Source organism: Loxodonta africana, chromosome 20, assembly GCF_030014295.1.
Source record: "Loxodonta africana isolate mLoxAfr1 chromosome 20, mLoxAfr1.hap2, whole genome shotgun sequence".
In the NCBI taxonomy this organism is placed as follows: domain Eukaryota; kingdom Metazoa; phylum Chordata; class Mammalia; order Proboscidea; family Elephantidae; genus Loxodonta; species Loxodonta africana.
In genome coordinates, this window is record NC_087361.1 from 40,470,913 (window position 1) to 40,486,747 (window position 15,835).

The following is a 15,835-nucleotide window of genomic DNA, read 5'->3' on the forward strand; positions in this document are numbered from 1 at the left end:
AGCAGCTGTAGCACTTAACCACTACACCACCAGCGTTTCCTGCAAGAGATTAGAGAAAACTTAAATAAAAAAGAAAGATGTTCCAAGTTCCTGGATTGGAAGACTTAATATTAAGATGTCAATGTCACCCAAAGTGATCTATAGATTCAATGCAACCCTGATAAAAATTCCAACAGCCTTCTTTACAGAAATAGAAAAACCAATCCTCAACTTTGTATGTAACAGCAAGAAGCCCCAAATGCTAAAATATTGTTGAAAGAGAACAGAGTAGGAAGATTCACACTTCCTGATTTTAAAGAGCCCTGGTGGCACAGTGGTTTAGAGCTCAGCCACCAATCAAAAGGTCAGCAGTTCGAATCCACCAGCTGCTCCTTGGATTCCCTATAGGGCAGCATTACTCTGTCCCATAGGGTTGCTATGATCCAGAATTGACTCAAAGACAATGCGTATACAGCTACAGTCATCAGAACAGCTTGGTACTGGCATGACAATAGACATATAGACCAATGGAATAGAGAATCCAGAAATAAACCCACACATCTATGGTCAACTAATTTTTGGCAAAGGTGCTAAGTCCACTTAATGGAAAAGAAGTGTCTCTTCAATAAATGGTGCCGGAAAAATTGGATTTCCACGTGCAGAAAAATGAAACAGGATCCATGCCTCACACCATATACAAAAACAAATTCAAAATGGATTAAGGACCTAAATGTGTAAACTAAAACCATAAAATTCTTAAAAGAACAAGCAGAAGCAACACAGGCCTAGCTTTCAAAAACAGATTATCTAATAACAAAGGTACAAACAGGGAAAGACAAAATAAGTAAGTGGGACCTTATAAACATTAAGAAGTTTTGTTCATCAAAAGGCTTTACCAAAAAAGTGAAAATACAAGCTACTGACTGGAAGAATATCTTCAGAAACCACAAATCTGACAAGAATCTAACCAAAAAATATATAAAACTTGGACAACTTAACAACAAAAAGATAAATAACCCAATTATAAAATGGGCAAAGGACATGAAATGACATTTTACCGAAGAGGACATTCAAATGGCCACCAAACACATGAAAAGATGCTCAGCGTCACTAGCCATCAGAGATGCAAATCAGAACTACCATGAGATACCATTTTACTCCCACTACAATTGCTAGGAAGTCCTGGCGATGCAGTGGTTAAGAGCTTGGCTGCTATCAAAAAGGCCAGCAGTTTGAATCCACCTTGGAAAGAACCCCTAGTTCTACTCTGTCCTATAGGGTCACTTTGAGTTGGAATCGACTCGACAGCAACGGGTTTTTTTTTTTGTTTGTTTGTTTAGGACAGCTAAGATAAAAAAAAAAAAAAAAAACAGATGCTGGCGAGGATGTGGGGAAACTGAAACTCTTATCCGTTGCTGGTGGGAATGCAAAATGGTACAGCTGTTGTGGAAAACAGTGTGGTGATCCCCCAAAAACTAAAAATATAGCCACCATATGAACCAGCAATTTCACTCCTAGGAATATACCCAAGAGACTTGAAAGGAGAGACTTACACAAAGAGACTTGTATGCCAATATTCATTGTAGTAGTATTCACAACAAAAGGTGGAAACAACCTAAATGCCCATCAACACATGAATGGATCAACAAAATGTGGTACAGACATATAATGGAATACTACTCAGCCAGTAGGAGAAATTAAGTCTTGATACTTGCTACAGTACAGAGCTTGAAGGTATTATGCTGAGTGAAATAAGCCAATCACAAGAGGACAAATATTGTATGACTTCACTTATATAAAGACAAGAAAAGGTAAACGTATAGAGACCAGTTTATTAGTGGTTAACAGGTGAAGGATGGAAGGGAAAAAGTGGGACTAACAGTGATGAGAAAATTGCATTAAGGGTAGGGCTGCACAGCCTATTATTGCAATTGCTGTCAATAAGTTGCACACCTGTAAAAAGTTGAACTGGCGAAAGTTGTGTGATATATTTATAATAGTGATCAAAAAAAAATAGTTGCTAAGGCTGCTTATAGATTTGTTTCCTTGGTTTGGACATTTAGGGTCATGGTTTCATAAGACATCCCAGATATTTGGCCTAATGATGTGTTTAGTGCTTCTGTGCTACCTATTGCACTGCACAGTATCAGAGGTCTTAAAAGCTTGCAAGTGGCCATCCAAGGCACAATTCATTTCTATTCATCTGGAACAATGAAGGAGAGCCAAGAACAGGAAGAGGATATGGAACGTGTGGCCAACTGCCTCCATGAACAACTGCCTCTTTTGCCATGAGCCTAGAAGAACTGGATGGTGTGCAGCTACCGTTACTGAACATTTTGATCAAAGATTCCATAGAATTCTGACCAAAAGGGGGAAAACACAGAACAGAAAATTAAAATTCTCATGGACTCAACTTTCTGGAGCCATGGAGGGTAGATGAATCCCTGAAAATAAGGCCCTGAAATAATCTTTAAACCTTCAATCAAAAATACTACCAAAAGTCATCTTAAAACTGAACAAGTTTAGCCTAACTAGTAAAAAAATGTCTGCCTTGAGCACCATGACCTTTTAAGAACTACCTATATGGGATCAAATTAATAATTGGGAAGATTAGACAGGAGCCTTAGGTGGCAGTAAGTTTATGCTAACAAGGGAGGGACAATTTGGGAACGGAGAGTGAAAATGGTTGCCCAACTCTGAGGTTGTAATCAGGCACTAAACTGTACATGTAGAAACTGTGGAATTGGTCTATGCTTTGCTGTATATATTCTCAGCAACAAAAAAGCCAATTTAAAAAAATTCATAAAAGCTGTATTAATAATAGTTCCAAATATTCATCAAGAGGCAAATGGATAAACAAGTGTAATACACTCATTTACTACTACTCAGCGAAAGAAAACAATGAACTACTGATCCTTGCACTACCATGGAGAAATCTCAAAAGCGTTCAGTTAAAAAAAAAAAAAAAAGCCAGAGGCTAATGAGTACCTCCATGTATAGAAAGTTCTAAAGCAGCAAATGCAAATTACAGTGACAGAGATGAGAACAGTGGAAGAAGGGGAATGGGGAGCCCAGGGACTGGGAAGGGGACAACAGTGACGGTTATACAGTTTTTTATATTTGTTGGAACTCCAGCAGTAAACTCACAACCTGTGTATCACCCCAATTATAAAAAATCCATCAACACCCAAGAAGGCACAGAAATCAGATTCCCTAGTTCTGGGCATTTGGGAAAGGTAGAAGTATCAAAGATTCTCCCAAGAAATTATTAACGTAAGAAATTGGTAAGATGACTGTTTTATTTTTTAAAATAATTTTTATTGTGCTTTAAGGGAAAGTTTACAAGTCAAGTCAGTCTGTCACATATAAGCTTATATACACCTTACTACATACTCCCATTTACTCTCCCCCGAATGAGTCAGCCCGCTCCCTCCTTCCAGTCTCTCCTTTCGTGACTGTTTTGCCAGTTTCTAACCCTCTCTACCCTCCCATCTCCCCTCCAGACAGGAGATGCCAACACAGTCTCAAGTGACCACCTGATACAAGTAGCTCACTCTTCGTCAGCATCTCTCTCCAACCCATTGTCCAGTCCCTTCCATGTCTGATGAGTTGTCTTCGGGAATGGTTCCTGTCCTGGGCCAACAGAAGGTTTGGGGACCATGACCACCGGGAGTCTTCTAGTCTCAGTCAGACCATTAAGTCTGGTCTTTTTATGAGAATTTGTGGTCTGTATCCCACTGTTATCCTGCTCCCTCAGGGGTTCTCTGTTGTGCTCCCTGTCAGGGCAGTCATCGGTTGTGGCTGGGCACCATCTAGTTCTTCTGGTCTCAGGATGATGTAAGTCTCTGGTTCATGTGCCCCTTTCTGTCTCTTGGGCTCATAGTTATCGTGTGACCTCGGTGTTCTTCATTCTCCTTTGATCCAGGTGGGTTGAGACCAATTGATGCATCTTAGATGGCCGCTTGTTAGCATTTAAGACCCCAGACGCCACATTTCAAAGTGGGATGCAGAATGTTTTCATAATAGATTTTGCCAATTGACTTAGAAGTCCCCTTAAGCCATAGTCCCCAAACCCTCACCCTTGCTCTGCTGACCTTTGAACCATTCAGTTTATCCGGGAAACTTCTTTGCTTTTGGTCCAGTCCATTTGAGCTGACCTTCCGTGTACTGAGTATTGTCCTCCCTTCACCTAAAGTAGCTCTTATCTACCAACTAATCAGTAAATAACCCTCTCCCACCCTCCCTCCCTCTCCCCCTCATAACCACAAAATTACGTGTTCTTCTCAGTTTATACTATTTCTCAAGATCTTATAATAGTGGTCTTATACAATATTTGTCCTTTTGCCTCTGACTAATTTCACTCAGCATAATGCCTTCCAGGTTCCTCCATGTTATGAAATGTTTCACAGATTCATCACTGTTCTTTATCGATGCGTAGTATTCCATTTTGTGAATATACCACAATTTATTTAACCATTCATCCGTTGATGGACACCTTGGTTGCTTCCAGCTTTTTGCTATTGTAAACAGAGCTGCAATAAACATGGGCGTGCATATATATGTTTGTGTGAAGGCTCTTATTTCTCTAGGGTATATTCCGAGGAGTGGGATTTCTGGGTTGTACGGTAGTTGTATTTCCAACTTTTTAAGAAAAGGCCAGATAGATTTCCAAAGTGGTTGTACCATTTTACATTCCCACCAGCAGTGTATTAAGAGTTCCAATCTCTCCGCAGCCTCTCCAACATTTATTATTTTGTGTTTTTTGGATTAATGCCAGCCTTGTTGGAGTGAGATGGAATCTCATTGTAGTTTTAATTTGCATTTCTCTAATGGCTAATGATTGAGAGCATTTTCTCATGTATCTGTTAGCTGCCTGAATATCTTCTTTAGTGAAGTGCATGTTCATATCCTTTGCCCACTTCTTGATTGTGTTGTCTTTTTGTGGTTGAGTTTTAACAGAATCATACAGATTTTAGAGATCAGGTGCTGGTTGGAGATGTCATAGCTGAAAATTCTTTCCCAATATCTTGGTGGTCTTTTTACTCCTTTGGTGAAGTCTTTAGATGAGCATAGGTGTTTGATTTTTAGGAGCTCCCAGTTACCTGGTTTCTCTTCGTCATTTTTGGTATGTTTTGTATGCTGTTTATGCCTTGTATTAGGGCTTCTAACGTTGTCCCTATTTTTTCTTCCATGATCTTTATCGTTTTAGTCTTTATGTTTAGGTCTTTGATCCACTTGGAGTTAGTTTTTGTGCATGGTGTGAGGTATGGGTCCTGTTTCATTTTTTTGCAAATGGATATCCAGTTATGCCAGCACCATTTGTGAAAAAGACTATCTTTTTCCCAATTAACTGACACTGGGCCTTTGTCAAATATCAGCTGCTCATATGTGGATGGATTTATATCTGGGTTCTCAATTCCATTCCATTGGTCTATGTGCCTGTTGTTGTACCAGTACCAGGCTGTTTTGACTACTGTGGCTGTATAATAGGTTCTAAAATCAGGTAGAGTGAGGCCTCCCACTTTCTTCTTCTTTTTCAGTAATGCTTTACTTATCCGGGGCTGCTTTCCCTTCCGTATGAAGTTGGTACTTTGTTTCTCCATCACATTAAAAAATGTCATTGGAATTTGGATCGGAAGTGCATTGCATGTAGAGATGGCTTTCGGTAGAATAGACATTTTTACTATGTTAAGTCTTCCTATCCATGAACAAGGTATGTTTTTCCACTTATGTAGGTCCCTTTTAGTTTCTTGCACTAGTACTTTGTAGTTTTCTTTGTATAGGTCTTTTACATCTTTGGTAAGATTTATTCCTAAGTATTTTACCTTCTTGGGGGCTACTGTGAATGGTATTGATTTGGTGATTTCCTCTTTGATGTTCTTTTTGTTGCTGTAGAGGAATCCAAGTGATTTTTGTATGTTTATCTCATAACCTGAGACTCTGCCAAACTCTTCTATTAGTTTCAGTACTTTTCTGGAGGATTCCTTAGGGTTTTCTGTGTATAAGATCATGTCATCTGCAAATAGAGATAATTTTACTTCCTCCTTGCCAATCTGGGTGCCCTTTATTTCTTTGTCTAGCATAATTGCTCTGGCTAGGACCTCTAGCACAATGTTGAATAAGAGCGGTGATAAAGGGCTTCCTTGAAGATGACTATTTTAAGTATAGACTTCTTAAGCCCGTGTAACAAAACAGTTCTTATAGATCAACCGCTTAAAAAAATTTGCTGTTGTTAGTTGTGACTGAGTCGGTTCCACCTGTGCAGAGTAGAACCGCTCCACGGGGTTTTCCAGGCTATGACCTTTCAGCAGCACATCACCAGGTCTGACTTCTGAGGTGCCTGGGGGCGGTGGGGGGTTCACGTGGCTGACCTTTCAGCTAGTACTCTTTTGGCTAGTACTTGAGTGCCGTTTGTGCCACCCAGGGACTATTAAAAAAAAACAGGTACTCTAAAAACATTCACAGAAGCTAGCAGATAACAAAATACTTGTTTTATTGTAAAATTAAAAACAGACAAGCAAATGTAGGTATAGTTCCAAAGCAGAGCAATACAAATGTATAAATTATTGCAGTTTTAAAAGAAAAGTGTAACAGCCAAATGTCTAAATATGTTTTTTGAAACCAACCTAGTTTTTTAACCACAGTAGTTCCATTTTCTTATTCTAAATTCTAATTCTGTAAAAAACATTTCTAACATCAAGGAGAGATTAAGTTCGATGACCATATGCTACTCAGGATTAAATCAAGGCTAACACAGAGATACACAGAAATAGTAAAAGCAGGAATGACGTCTAACAGTAGTCACTATGGACACTTTCTAAATGACCTCATTTTGGAAGGAATGGGATGGAGATAAACACTAGGCATGTTGAAGGAAAAAATCCACATTTACTAAAATTCCTTTTTGCTTTATGGGCAATTGGGGCAAGATTGACTTTTTTTTTTTTTTCTGAGGTGGGGGGACTGGGGATGGAGGTCAATTCTCATCACTGTGACTTTTTTTTTGACTTTGGTAAACTTAAAATTGTACGATAATTCAATATCACTAAAATGCATTAGTAATCTGAATTTAAAAGAATAGGAAAGTATATCTTACAAACTAGATGCTAAAAAAGAAAATCTTAATATTAGGGACTTGCTATGATATAGTTCGTATCAAGGTAACTACAGTCACAAGTTGCTTCATCGGTTAGACGCTTAGACGCATTATAACAAGCGCAATACAGGAAGGATGCAGTGAAATGAAAATACTGAGATGTAAGACAGTGCCTTTGTTATTCCAAACAGGTTTACACATCCCTGCAAGATATCTTTACTTTATGCACTGCCAGGTGCCACAGTTAGGCCAGAGACCTATCACTTTATTATTATGGTAAACAGGCTCCCCTCTACCCAACTCCCATGAAATTTAACTTAGCAAAGGCAACCTGTTGAGAGTTTTATCTTTTAGTGATTTTTACCACAAATTTCCTCAAATTATTCCTACCAAAGTTAAAAATGCAATTAAACACTGAAATGAAAAGTCAATTATCTTTGCTTCATAGCCACATCTGAACAGACGATATTTTAAAGTTTTAGAGTACTAAACTTCTTAATAAGTACTTAAAATATTTAAATATCTTACTTAAGCATAAGCAGTGATAAATAACATCTATCGGTACACTAACTGACTTAAGTCAGAGAAAATAACACTAAAACTCCACTGTACCACTTAAAAGGTTTCATGTATAAAAAAAAAAATTTTTTTTTTATACATGTATATGTAACCTAATTTTATGGTCACTAAACTGAACCTCTCAATTAACAAGCTACACACGTTAACTTATTCTTTAAAAATTCCTACTTAAGTTTAGCACATACACATTTTGGATTATATCTTATGTTGTTAACAAAAGCATTTCTTCCAAAACAAAACCCAAACTGGTAAATATTAACACACAAATGGATCCAAATTTTTTTTAAAAAGCCTACCAAAAATTGACAGACAAGCCTCAAGAGTGTCAACACTAAGGTTAAAAAAAAAAAAAAAGCTACAGAATACATAACAAAAAAGGAAAGCACTTTAAACCATTTTCATTGACAAGGTATATGGTAAAATGAAAACCCAAGAAATTGCAATTTATCTGTCAAGAAGCTAACAATAAAATAGAATATATTTGGACTGTATTTCTGAAATCACTTTCCAACATGCACCTGATATTTTAAAAATAATCCTTAAATGTATATAAAAACGGGCACTTTGTGGTGAAATGAACATGTAATTCTAAAAACTGAGAACATTTCTTTGCTCCAACATTGTGTGTAAGAAACTACATCCTGAAACAAAACACTATTCTGCCTGAATCATTATTGTTACCACAATGTCCTAAGGGCATGCCTTTTTTTAAAACTAATTTAGGTATTAAATACAATTCAAGAATAACATGATAATCTCAAAGTGAAAAAAAAAAAAAACTTTTAGCTTAATAAGGCTGAAGAAATTTTAAAACTTTCATCTTTACGAAAACAATCCTGTATAGTCAAAAATCACTTTTGACTTCTAACTTTTTAACTCAAACTTGTCTAGTTATGAAATCTAACTTGAAAAAATTACGTTAGTATTATTTCATTGCTCTTAGTCATACAAATCCTAAAAATGTTAGTAACGGCTGATTGGCTGTCTGCCTTCTGATATTTATGAAACTGAAGCTACTGATTATAATGAGATTTTGTTGTAAACTTCCTGAAGAACGGGGTAGCCACACCTACCAAAACTATTACTGCTGGTAGTACAGTTTCTCTCAAGTTAGAACTCAACTCTGACCCTTGTCCTTACAGTTGCAGATACCATGAAATACAATGATTGCATATTTAATCAAGAAAATTAATGTAACAGGTATATATAAGTTTACCAGTTATCTGGATAAACTGCCATGTGAAACACTTGAACAACAACAAAAATTTTGTCCGAAAAAAGTACTAGTGTGAGTACCAGCACCGCAGATATTTTTAAAGAGCACCTTTCCTTTGAAGAGCTTAAGCAGAAATATCTAAATGGAACAAATCAGGGTCCCCGATTAAGACCTAATACCTGCGTCATCCCATCCAATCATTCCAAATGCATCAGTAAAACTACATACTTGCCAGGAACTCTTTAAGAGAAAGATAAGCAAACACTTGCTTTGGATAACACTGTTGTACTCAGGACTGCACAATATGGTCACGTTCTGGAAATATGCTGCTACTGACAGACCGAATGCCAACACATCCCTAATGTTTTTATGACTGTCTCTAAGTCATCTAAATAGAAGCCTGAATGTGGATGACACACTGGCTGGTAACAATCTTAATGAATTATGCCAAACAGAGTAAAGCCAAATTCAGAACTGTGACCATAACAACTAACCACACTAAGATACTTAACTGGCATAATCAGGAAATGTCTTTAGGTAAATTTATCGAGAACTTGATATTGCACATATTAAATTTAAAGCTTATTAAAACTAAAGCAATGCATCCCATTCCCTGGATTTTAAATTCATTTTGGATGTCCCAAAGAACTGAGAAAAACTGAAAGCATCCTTCAAATGCTCCCTCCAAAAATAATTATGTCATACTCAAGAAGGGAAAACCTAAAATAAAATTCATGGATTTTCAAATAATAACCTCAGCTAAACTTAACACATTTTAGCATTATAAAAAGTTGTGTTCTACCAGATTGAGGTGTTTGCTTAGTCAAATACTGTTTGTGTTCAAGACTAAAATCTGACCTAAGCCAGAGTAGGCTGCCAAATTTATGGCAGAAGTCATTCATATATTTATGCATGAGGCTGCCAAGTTAATGGGCTTTCCTGTAGATTCTCTCAAGCAAAAGATCTCCGTCATAAATATTCTAAGCACCAGCTGTAAACACAATTTAGAGACCAACTTAACTCTGGATTGGTTATAGCATTTACCATACTACTGAAAAACTTATCTAGCTAGTTGAGACAATCTATTAGTTAAGAACTCTTTGGAAAGATTATAAGCAACTTAAAAAAATATCCTTTTTAAAATGGGCTTTTTTTTAGTTAGAAGTCCTGTTTTTCTTGTTGTCAAGCAATCCTCTTTTCCTTTAGATTCTAAATTTTAGAAAAATATCCCACAGGCTGTTTTCTTTGGGTACTAATTTCAATGATGTTGATAAAGAATTTGGACAGCTTAAGGAATTCTTGAACCTTTACCCAAAGTGGGACACTGAATATTTTTAAATTTTTTTCAAAGACAACAATTTTACAGCACACTGAATTTGAGGAAAGTTGGATATTACATTTGATTCGGAAGTCAGGCTTGATTTACACTGTCCAAACTCTTAACACATCAAAGCAATCAGAACGAAAGTAGTAAGTAGTAGAGACTTTTTTCTCTATGGAGACAAGTTGACATATAAAACTAGATTAGCATTTTCTTCCTGAACTAATTCAGAACAGTTTTTGTTAGAAAAAAAATAATGCATTTTATTTACTTGTATTTCATTAATTCCCCTTTCATTGAGTTACTAGAAATTAAAACAATTCAACTAGATAGATTTCTACTCCAAAATACACTTTTTCTTTGGAAAACAAGATAATAGTTGTAAAAACATTCTAATAAAACGCAGTGATCTGAAATATGAATGAACGTATTCACACATGAAAGTATGTAATATATACAGAGCCATTTAAATACACATGTATAAAGAGAATGGAAAGGTACCTAAAATAGCATTTACATATAAAATTTTCATATTAAAATATTGCTCATAATAAATAAGAGCTGAATATAATGAATTCTATCTCCCTCTTAAAATTTTTCTTTAGTAGTTAGACTAATCTAAGCAGTTTGTTAACCTTCTATAGTTCTGACAGGTGGGTTATGTTAAAATACGTTTAATAAAATCACATTGTAACAGTATACTGAAGTAGTCACATGTGGTAAGAGTTAGAGAGGGGGCCTTCAGTAATTACGGGAAAAAGATTCCCAAAATGATTAACCCTAAAGACTAGAGTATAACAATCTGCTTTATTTGACGAAGACTGTAGCATCGCCTTAAGCATGGCAAATTTAATAACTATAAAAGAATGAACTATAACTTTCTTCAAACTTTACATGCCTGGCAGACCAATGAACTGTAGAGCTTATGAAGTAACTGTGAGTTTCGTTCAGTTGTTTATGGGCAGGTTTGACTTCATTCCTGCTCGCCCTACTTGCAGACATGGTAACTTGGAATGGTTTTTGAGAAGCTGTTCGATGGCAACATGGCGGACATGGAGCTCTGAGGCCAAGGAATCTTTTTCTTGCACTTGATGTGTTAACTCTTCAAAAACTTCTGTAAAGATTTAAAAAGTAGTTTCTGTTTTAATACACAAAAAAGCTAACCTTTGATTTCAAGTACTCTAACTGAAATGAACACATTAGGGAAATTTTCTCAATGACACTGATTTGGCCCAGAGGAAACAGCTGTGATAGCTGTGTTCTCCACAAAGTCTTACAAGTTTCAATTAGCCTAAGAAGTCTGTGTATTTTACAGTCTAGCCAACTGGGAAGGAGCCCTGGTGGTGCAACAGTTAAGTGCCTGGCTGCTAACAAAAAGGTTAGAGGTTCAAACCCACCCAGTGGCTCCACAGGAGAAAGACCTGGTCATCTGCTTCAGCCTAGAAAACCCTACAGGGGCAGTTCTGCCACATTGGTCACTACGAGTCAGAACTGACTCAATGACACCCAACAACAACAAGACAGCTGGGATACTGTATTCCTTTTCTCCATCAAGTGAAATGTAAAGTCATAAGCAATGACTACAGAGACGTACAGCAGAAATGGAAACTATGACTACACCTGAACCACTTTTCGACCAGAATCTACAAACAGGTTCAATAAATATCTAGTATGACTTATGGACGGGAAGTTTCCATTAGTAGTACCCAGGTCTGAAAATTCTTCTAAGAGGTTTTGGAATCGGAGTACTTGGATTTTTGAATATTTGCTCCTACTCTTAAGAGCTTCAGGCAAGTAACACATTTTCAATTTCCCAGTAAGGGATAATGATAGTAAACATTCCTCTCTGCTGTAAAGTGGGGGGTGGGTCTGGACCATGGCCTCTGGATTAGAGACTGTCTCTTCTTTTTTCTGTGACTGGTTATGATGATGGGGCCATAATATACTCTCATGGCATAACATCTCACAGGGTTACTGTGAGGATGAAATAAAATCATATTTGTCAAATACAGCCAAGGACTTCACAAATCCAAGTTGCTATTATTATTACTATCATTATTTACATTATTCTGAGAGGCTGTGTGGTCAATAAAGACCACTAGCTTTGGACTTAAAAAGATAGGTGTTAGAATCCTTAGGAGTCCCTGGGTATTGCAAACGGTTAACGTGCTCAATTGGTAACCAAAAGGCTGGAGGTTCAAGTCCATCCAGAGGTGCCCCGAAGAAAGGTTTGGTGATCCGCTACTTCTGAAAAATCAGCCCCTGAAAATCCTACAGAGAACGGTTCTACTCTTGACACACACAGGGTTGCTGGAAGTCAGGTATCAACTTGATGGCAACTGGTTAGAATCCTTAATCTGCTACTGATTGAATGCATGATCTTTGTAAGCAGCTTAACAGCTCTAAAATGCAGTTTCTTCAAATAAAAAAGAAAAGAGACAACTGGGGAAATCTGAACACTACGAACAGTGTTAACATAGTATTTGTTAAGAAATCATTAGCTTTTTTTTAGCTGTTCACTATACTAGTCTCACTACTCTTGCATATATTTGCAATTGTTCACAATTAAAACACCACCAACAAAGAACACAGAGCGAATACCACCTGCCTTACAGAACTATTAGGGAGCACACCTGCATCATGCCTGGTGGATGTGAATTGCCAACCTTTTAGTAGGTAGTTAATAAATCGCTAATAATAGGTAGGGATATGATATAGCCTCTACTTTCACTTAAAACAGAAACACCTATTCCCCCTGCAGTTCAAAAAGAAGTTGTTTTCTTAGTTTTTTTGCTCTGGACAGTATTGTAGATTCAAGTCTCATTTCCAAGTTTAAATGCAGATGACGCTAACGATGGCCTGTCATACAGGACTTTCTGTATCAAAATTTTCACATACAAAAAGCGTTGATTGCTTACCCTGGATCTGCTGTCGGAGCTTTGCATTTAGTTGCTGTACCTCACCAAGAGTCATTGAATTCACTGAAACGTAAAAATATATTCATTACTGTCAAAACCTCAGAAAATAAGCTGCCTACATCACTAACACAATGTCCTACCGAAAAAATTACTTCCCTTTATCTGCCAGCACAATATTCCGCAGTACCCCAGGATTCATTTGTTAACTTCTGCAGTTTGGAGTCGTTTTCAAAATCTGACCGTAACCCACAGTAAGAAATACACTTTACATCACTGCCAGTACATAACCACCCTCCACCTGAAACAAAAGTTTCACCAAAAAACATGTAGCATTAGGTACAGTGTATTCTGATATTTTACATTGTTTTAGTTTTTAAAAAGTGCTAGTAACTAGCCATTAAACGGATTTTGATTAAGCATTATAATTTATAACCCGCATTGTGAAAAACACTATTTGAGTATTGTGGAAATAGTTTATAAAATCTATCCAGTTAGATAGATAATTCATAGGGAGAATTAAGAAGTTGTATAAAAGATACCCATGGTCCCTTCTAGCTCTAAAACTACCTTAATTTTAAGTCAATTAAAATCACCTCAGCTTCTATGAGTTTTTGGAGAAATAGATGCAGACCGAATGAGTCACTTCTTCCAAGTTTAAAATAAATGCACATATTAAAAAAAAAAAAAAAAAATTTTTTTTTTTTATTACCTTTGGCCTTTAGCAAAATGTCAGGTTTTTGCTTCTGAAGTACCACCCCCAATCAATTAGTCTTTTAGGGATAAGCAACATGAATATCTGTGTTACTCAGAGATTGAGGTTGTACTTCTAAACTATATGAACCTTGTAACTTTCCACTTCGCAGCCTGTTGATATTATGTAGTTTAATCATTTTGTGACTGCGGAATTTCAAGGCTTAGAATATACCAGAGAACTATTCCAGAGAACTGAGGGTAAAGTTTCAAGACATCTCATTTTTTGCTAGGGTGAACCTGTCACTGTACTGTAATGATTGCATCTATGATTCCACTTTAAAACTACTGACATATCACACATACACAATAATGTAAAAACCAAAATGAAACACCAATCTTTTCTTTCCTTTCCATTTTACTTACATTCCTCTCTGCTGTAATGTGGGTGCTGGGCCTGGGCCATGGCCTCAGGTTTAGAGACTGTCTCTTCTTTTTTCTGTGACTGGTTATGATGATGAGGCCACAATATACTATCATGGCATAAACTGGTACCTGAATCTTGTAACATCGCAAGCCCAAAGTCTGTATTTTCCCTCTGCTCCAAAATTCTTTGTGTACAGCTTGCAAGGCCACCTGTAGTTCCACCTACCCATTTTGCAGAATACTTTGGTACTTGAGAGTCAAACTGTGGCAGTAGCTTTTTATCTGGTTTATGCCTGAAATTAAACAGGTGATGCTGGGGATTTTTAGAACATTCAGAATCTGTATCCAGATCCTTATTTTGTGCATACTGTACAATCCTGTTTATCTTTTTACTCAAAATGTTTTTAACTTCTTCGTAAGTACTTTTTGAAAGCTTAGACCGAGGACAATCCTGGTTTGCAATCAAATGGTATTTTTCAAAGCAGTCTTTATGGCCCCTTAATGATCTACTGTGCAAGAGATTAGATTTTGGTACTCCTGTAGGAAAAAAAGAAAAAGAAAAGTTGAGCAGCTTTTATGTATTTTTTAAAAATTGCTTTTTAAGAATATGCAAATCTTAGTAAAACATGGAGTTACTGACAATTTGTAAATCAGAAGAAAAATGTTAAAGAATATTGGAATTAATAATACATAAGATATGGTCTACTAATATGTTTCAATTTATATTTTCAGTAATGCTAAAGTGTTATGAATAGCAAAGCCTTTCTTAGAACTTAACAATTCAATTTTAATCTTAGTTCAGAGACATGTTATTGCATACAATATAAACAATACTACTGAACTTGGCCACTGAACTTTACAGAATCTTGGCCTTTGTAATACTTTCTTCACTAATCCTCTTGAGGTACACACTTGCAAAATTTTCTTTTATAAAGCTCAACAACAGAAATGCTCAACAATTTTTTTTTTTTTTACAAAAACAGTAAATCGCATTCTTAAATTATTAGTTATATGCTGTTGTTGGGGAAAATAAATCAAAACCAGAAAATACAAATTAATAACCCTGAAAAGTTAGTAAACTGCTTTATTTATTTTAAAAAGCTTCCAATGTGTTTTACATTTACAACTTCATTAAAATAATTTCATCTTCTAGAAGAAATGCATTATGTGTAGTTATTTTTCATAAAACAGTAAATTCAATCTGTCAAGACACAATAGCGAGCATATTTCTTCCTCTTACCAATTCCTCATTACAGACCATAAATAATGGCAATACTTTTATTACACTTTCTATCCCTCAACGTCTTCGTAGAATCTAAGTATCTTAACTGAACCCATTGCCACAGGAATTGATTCCAATTCAAAGCAATCCTGTGGGTAACCAACTGATTTTCCCCCAAATACAGAAATTCATGCATTTTCTTAAGTTCAAACCACATTATTCAAATCACACAGCAGAGCTTTTATTCTGAAGGTGAACCAGGGATGTGGAGCTGAAAACGAGTGCCTGCCAGAATTAACCAGTCTACATCTGCTCGGCTTTGAAAACTTAAACGGAGAGTTACTCAGGTGCACTACGTTTATAAAAAGTTTTTGCTGACTCATTAGAA

General features: G+C 36.4%; 1 protein-coding gene across 2 annotated transcripts in view; it reads right to left on the reverse strand.

The window, feature by feature from the left end:
* Window positions 1–232: 232 nt before the first annotated feature.
* Window positions 233–15,835, reverse strand: part of C20H21orf91 (chromosome 20 C21orf91 homolog) — a 39,679-nt gene continuing 24,076 nt past the window's right edge. For both annotated transcript variants that reach the window (XM_064273123.1, XM_064273122.1), the window contains exons 3-5: window positions 14,226–14,762; window positions 13,110–13,172; window positions 233–11,305 (exon numbers count right to left, since the gene is read on the reverse strand). In XM_064273123.1, the coding sequence (XP_064129193.1) occupies window positions 11,139–11,305; window positions 13,110–13,172; window positions 14,226–14,762 (767 nt within the window). In that variant the 3' untranslated portion in view covers window positions 233–11,138. The remainder of the gene's footprint in view (window positions 11,306–13,109; window positions 13,173–14,225; window positions 14,763–15,835) is intronic.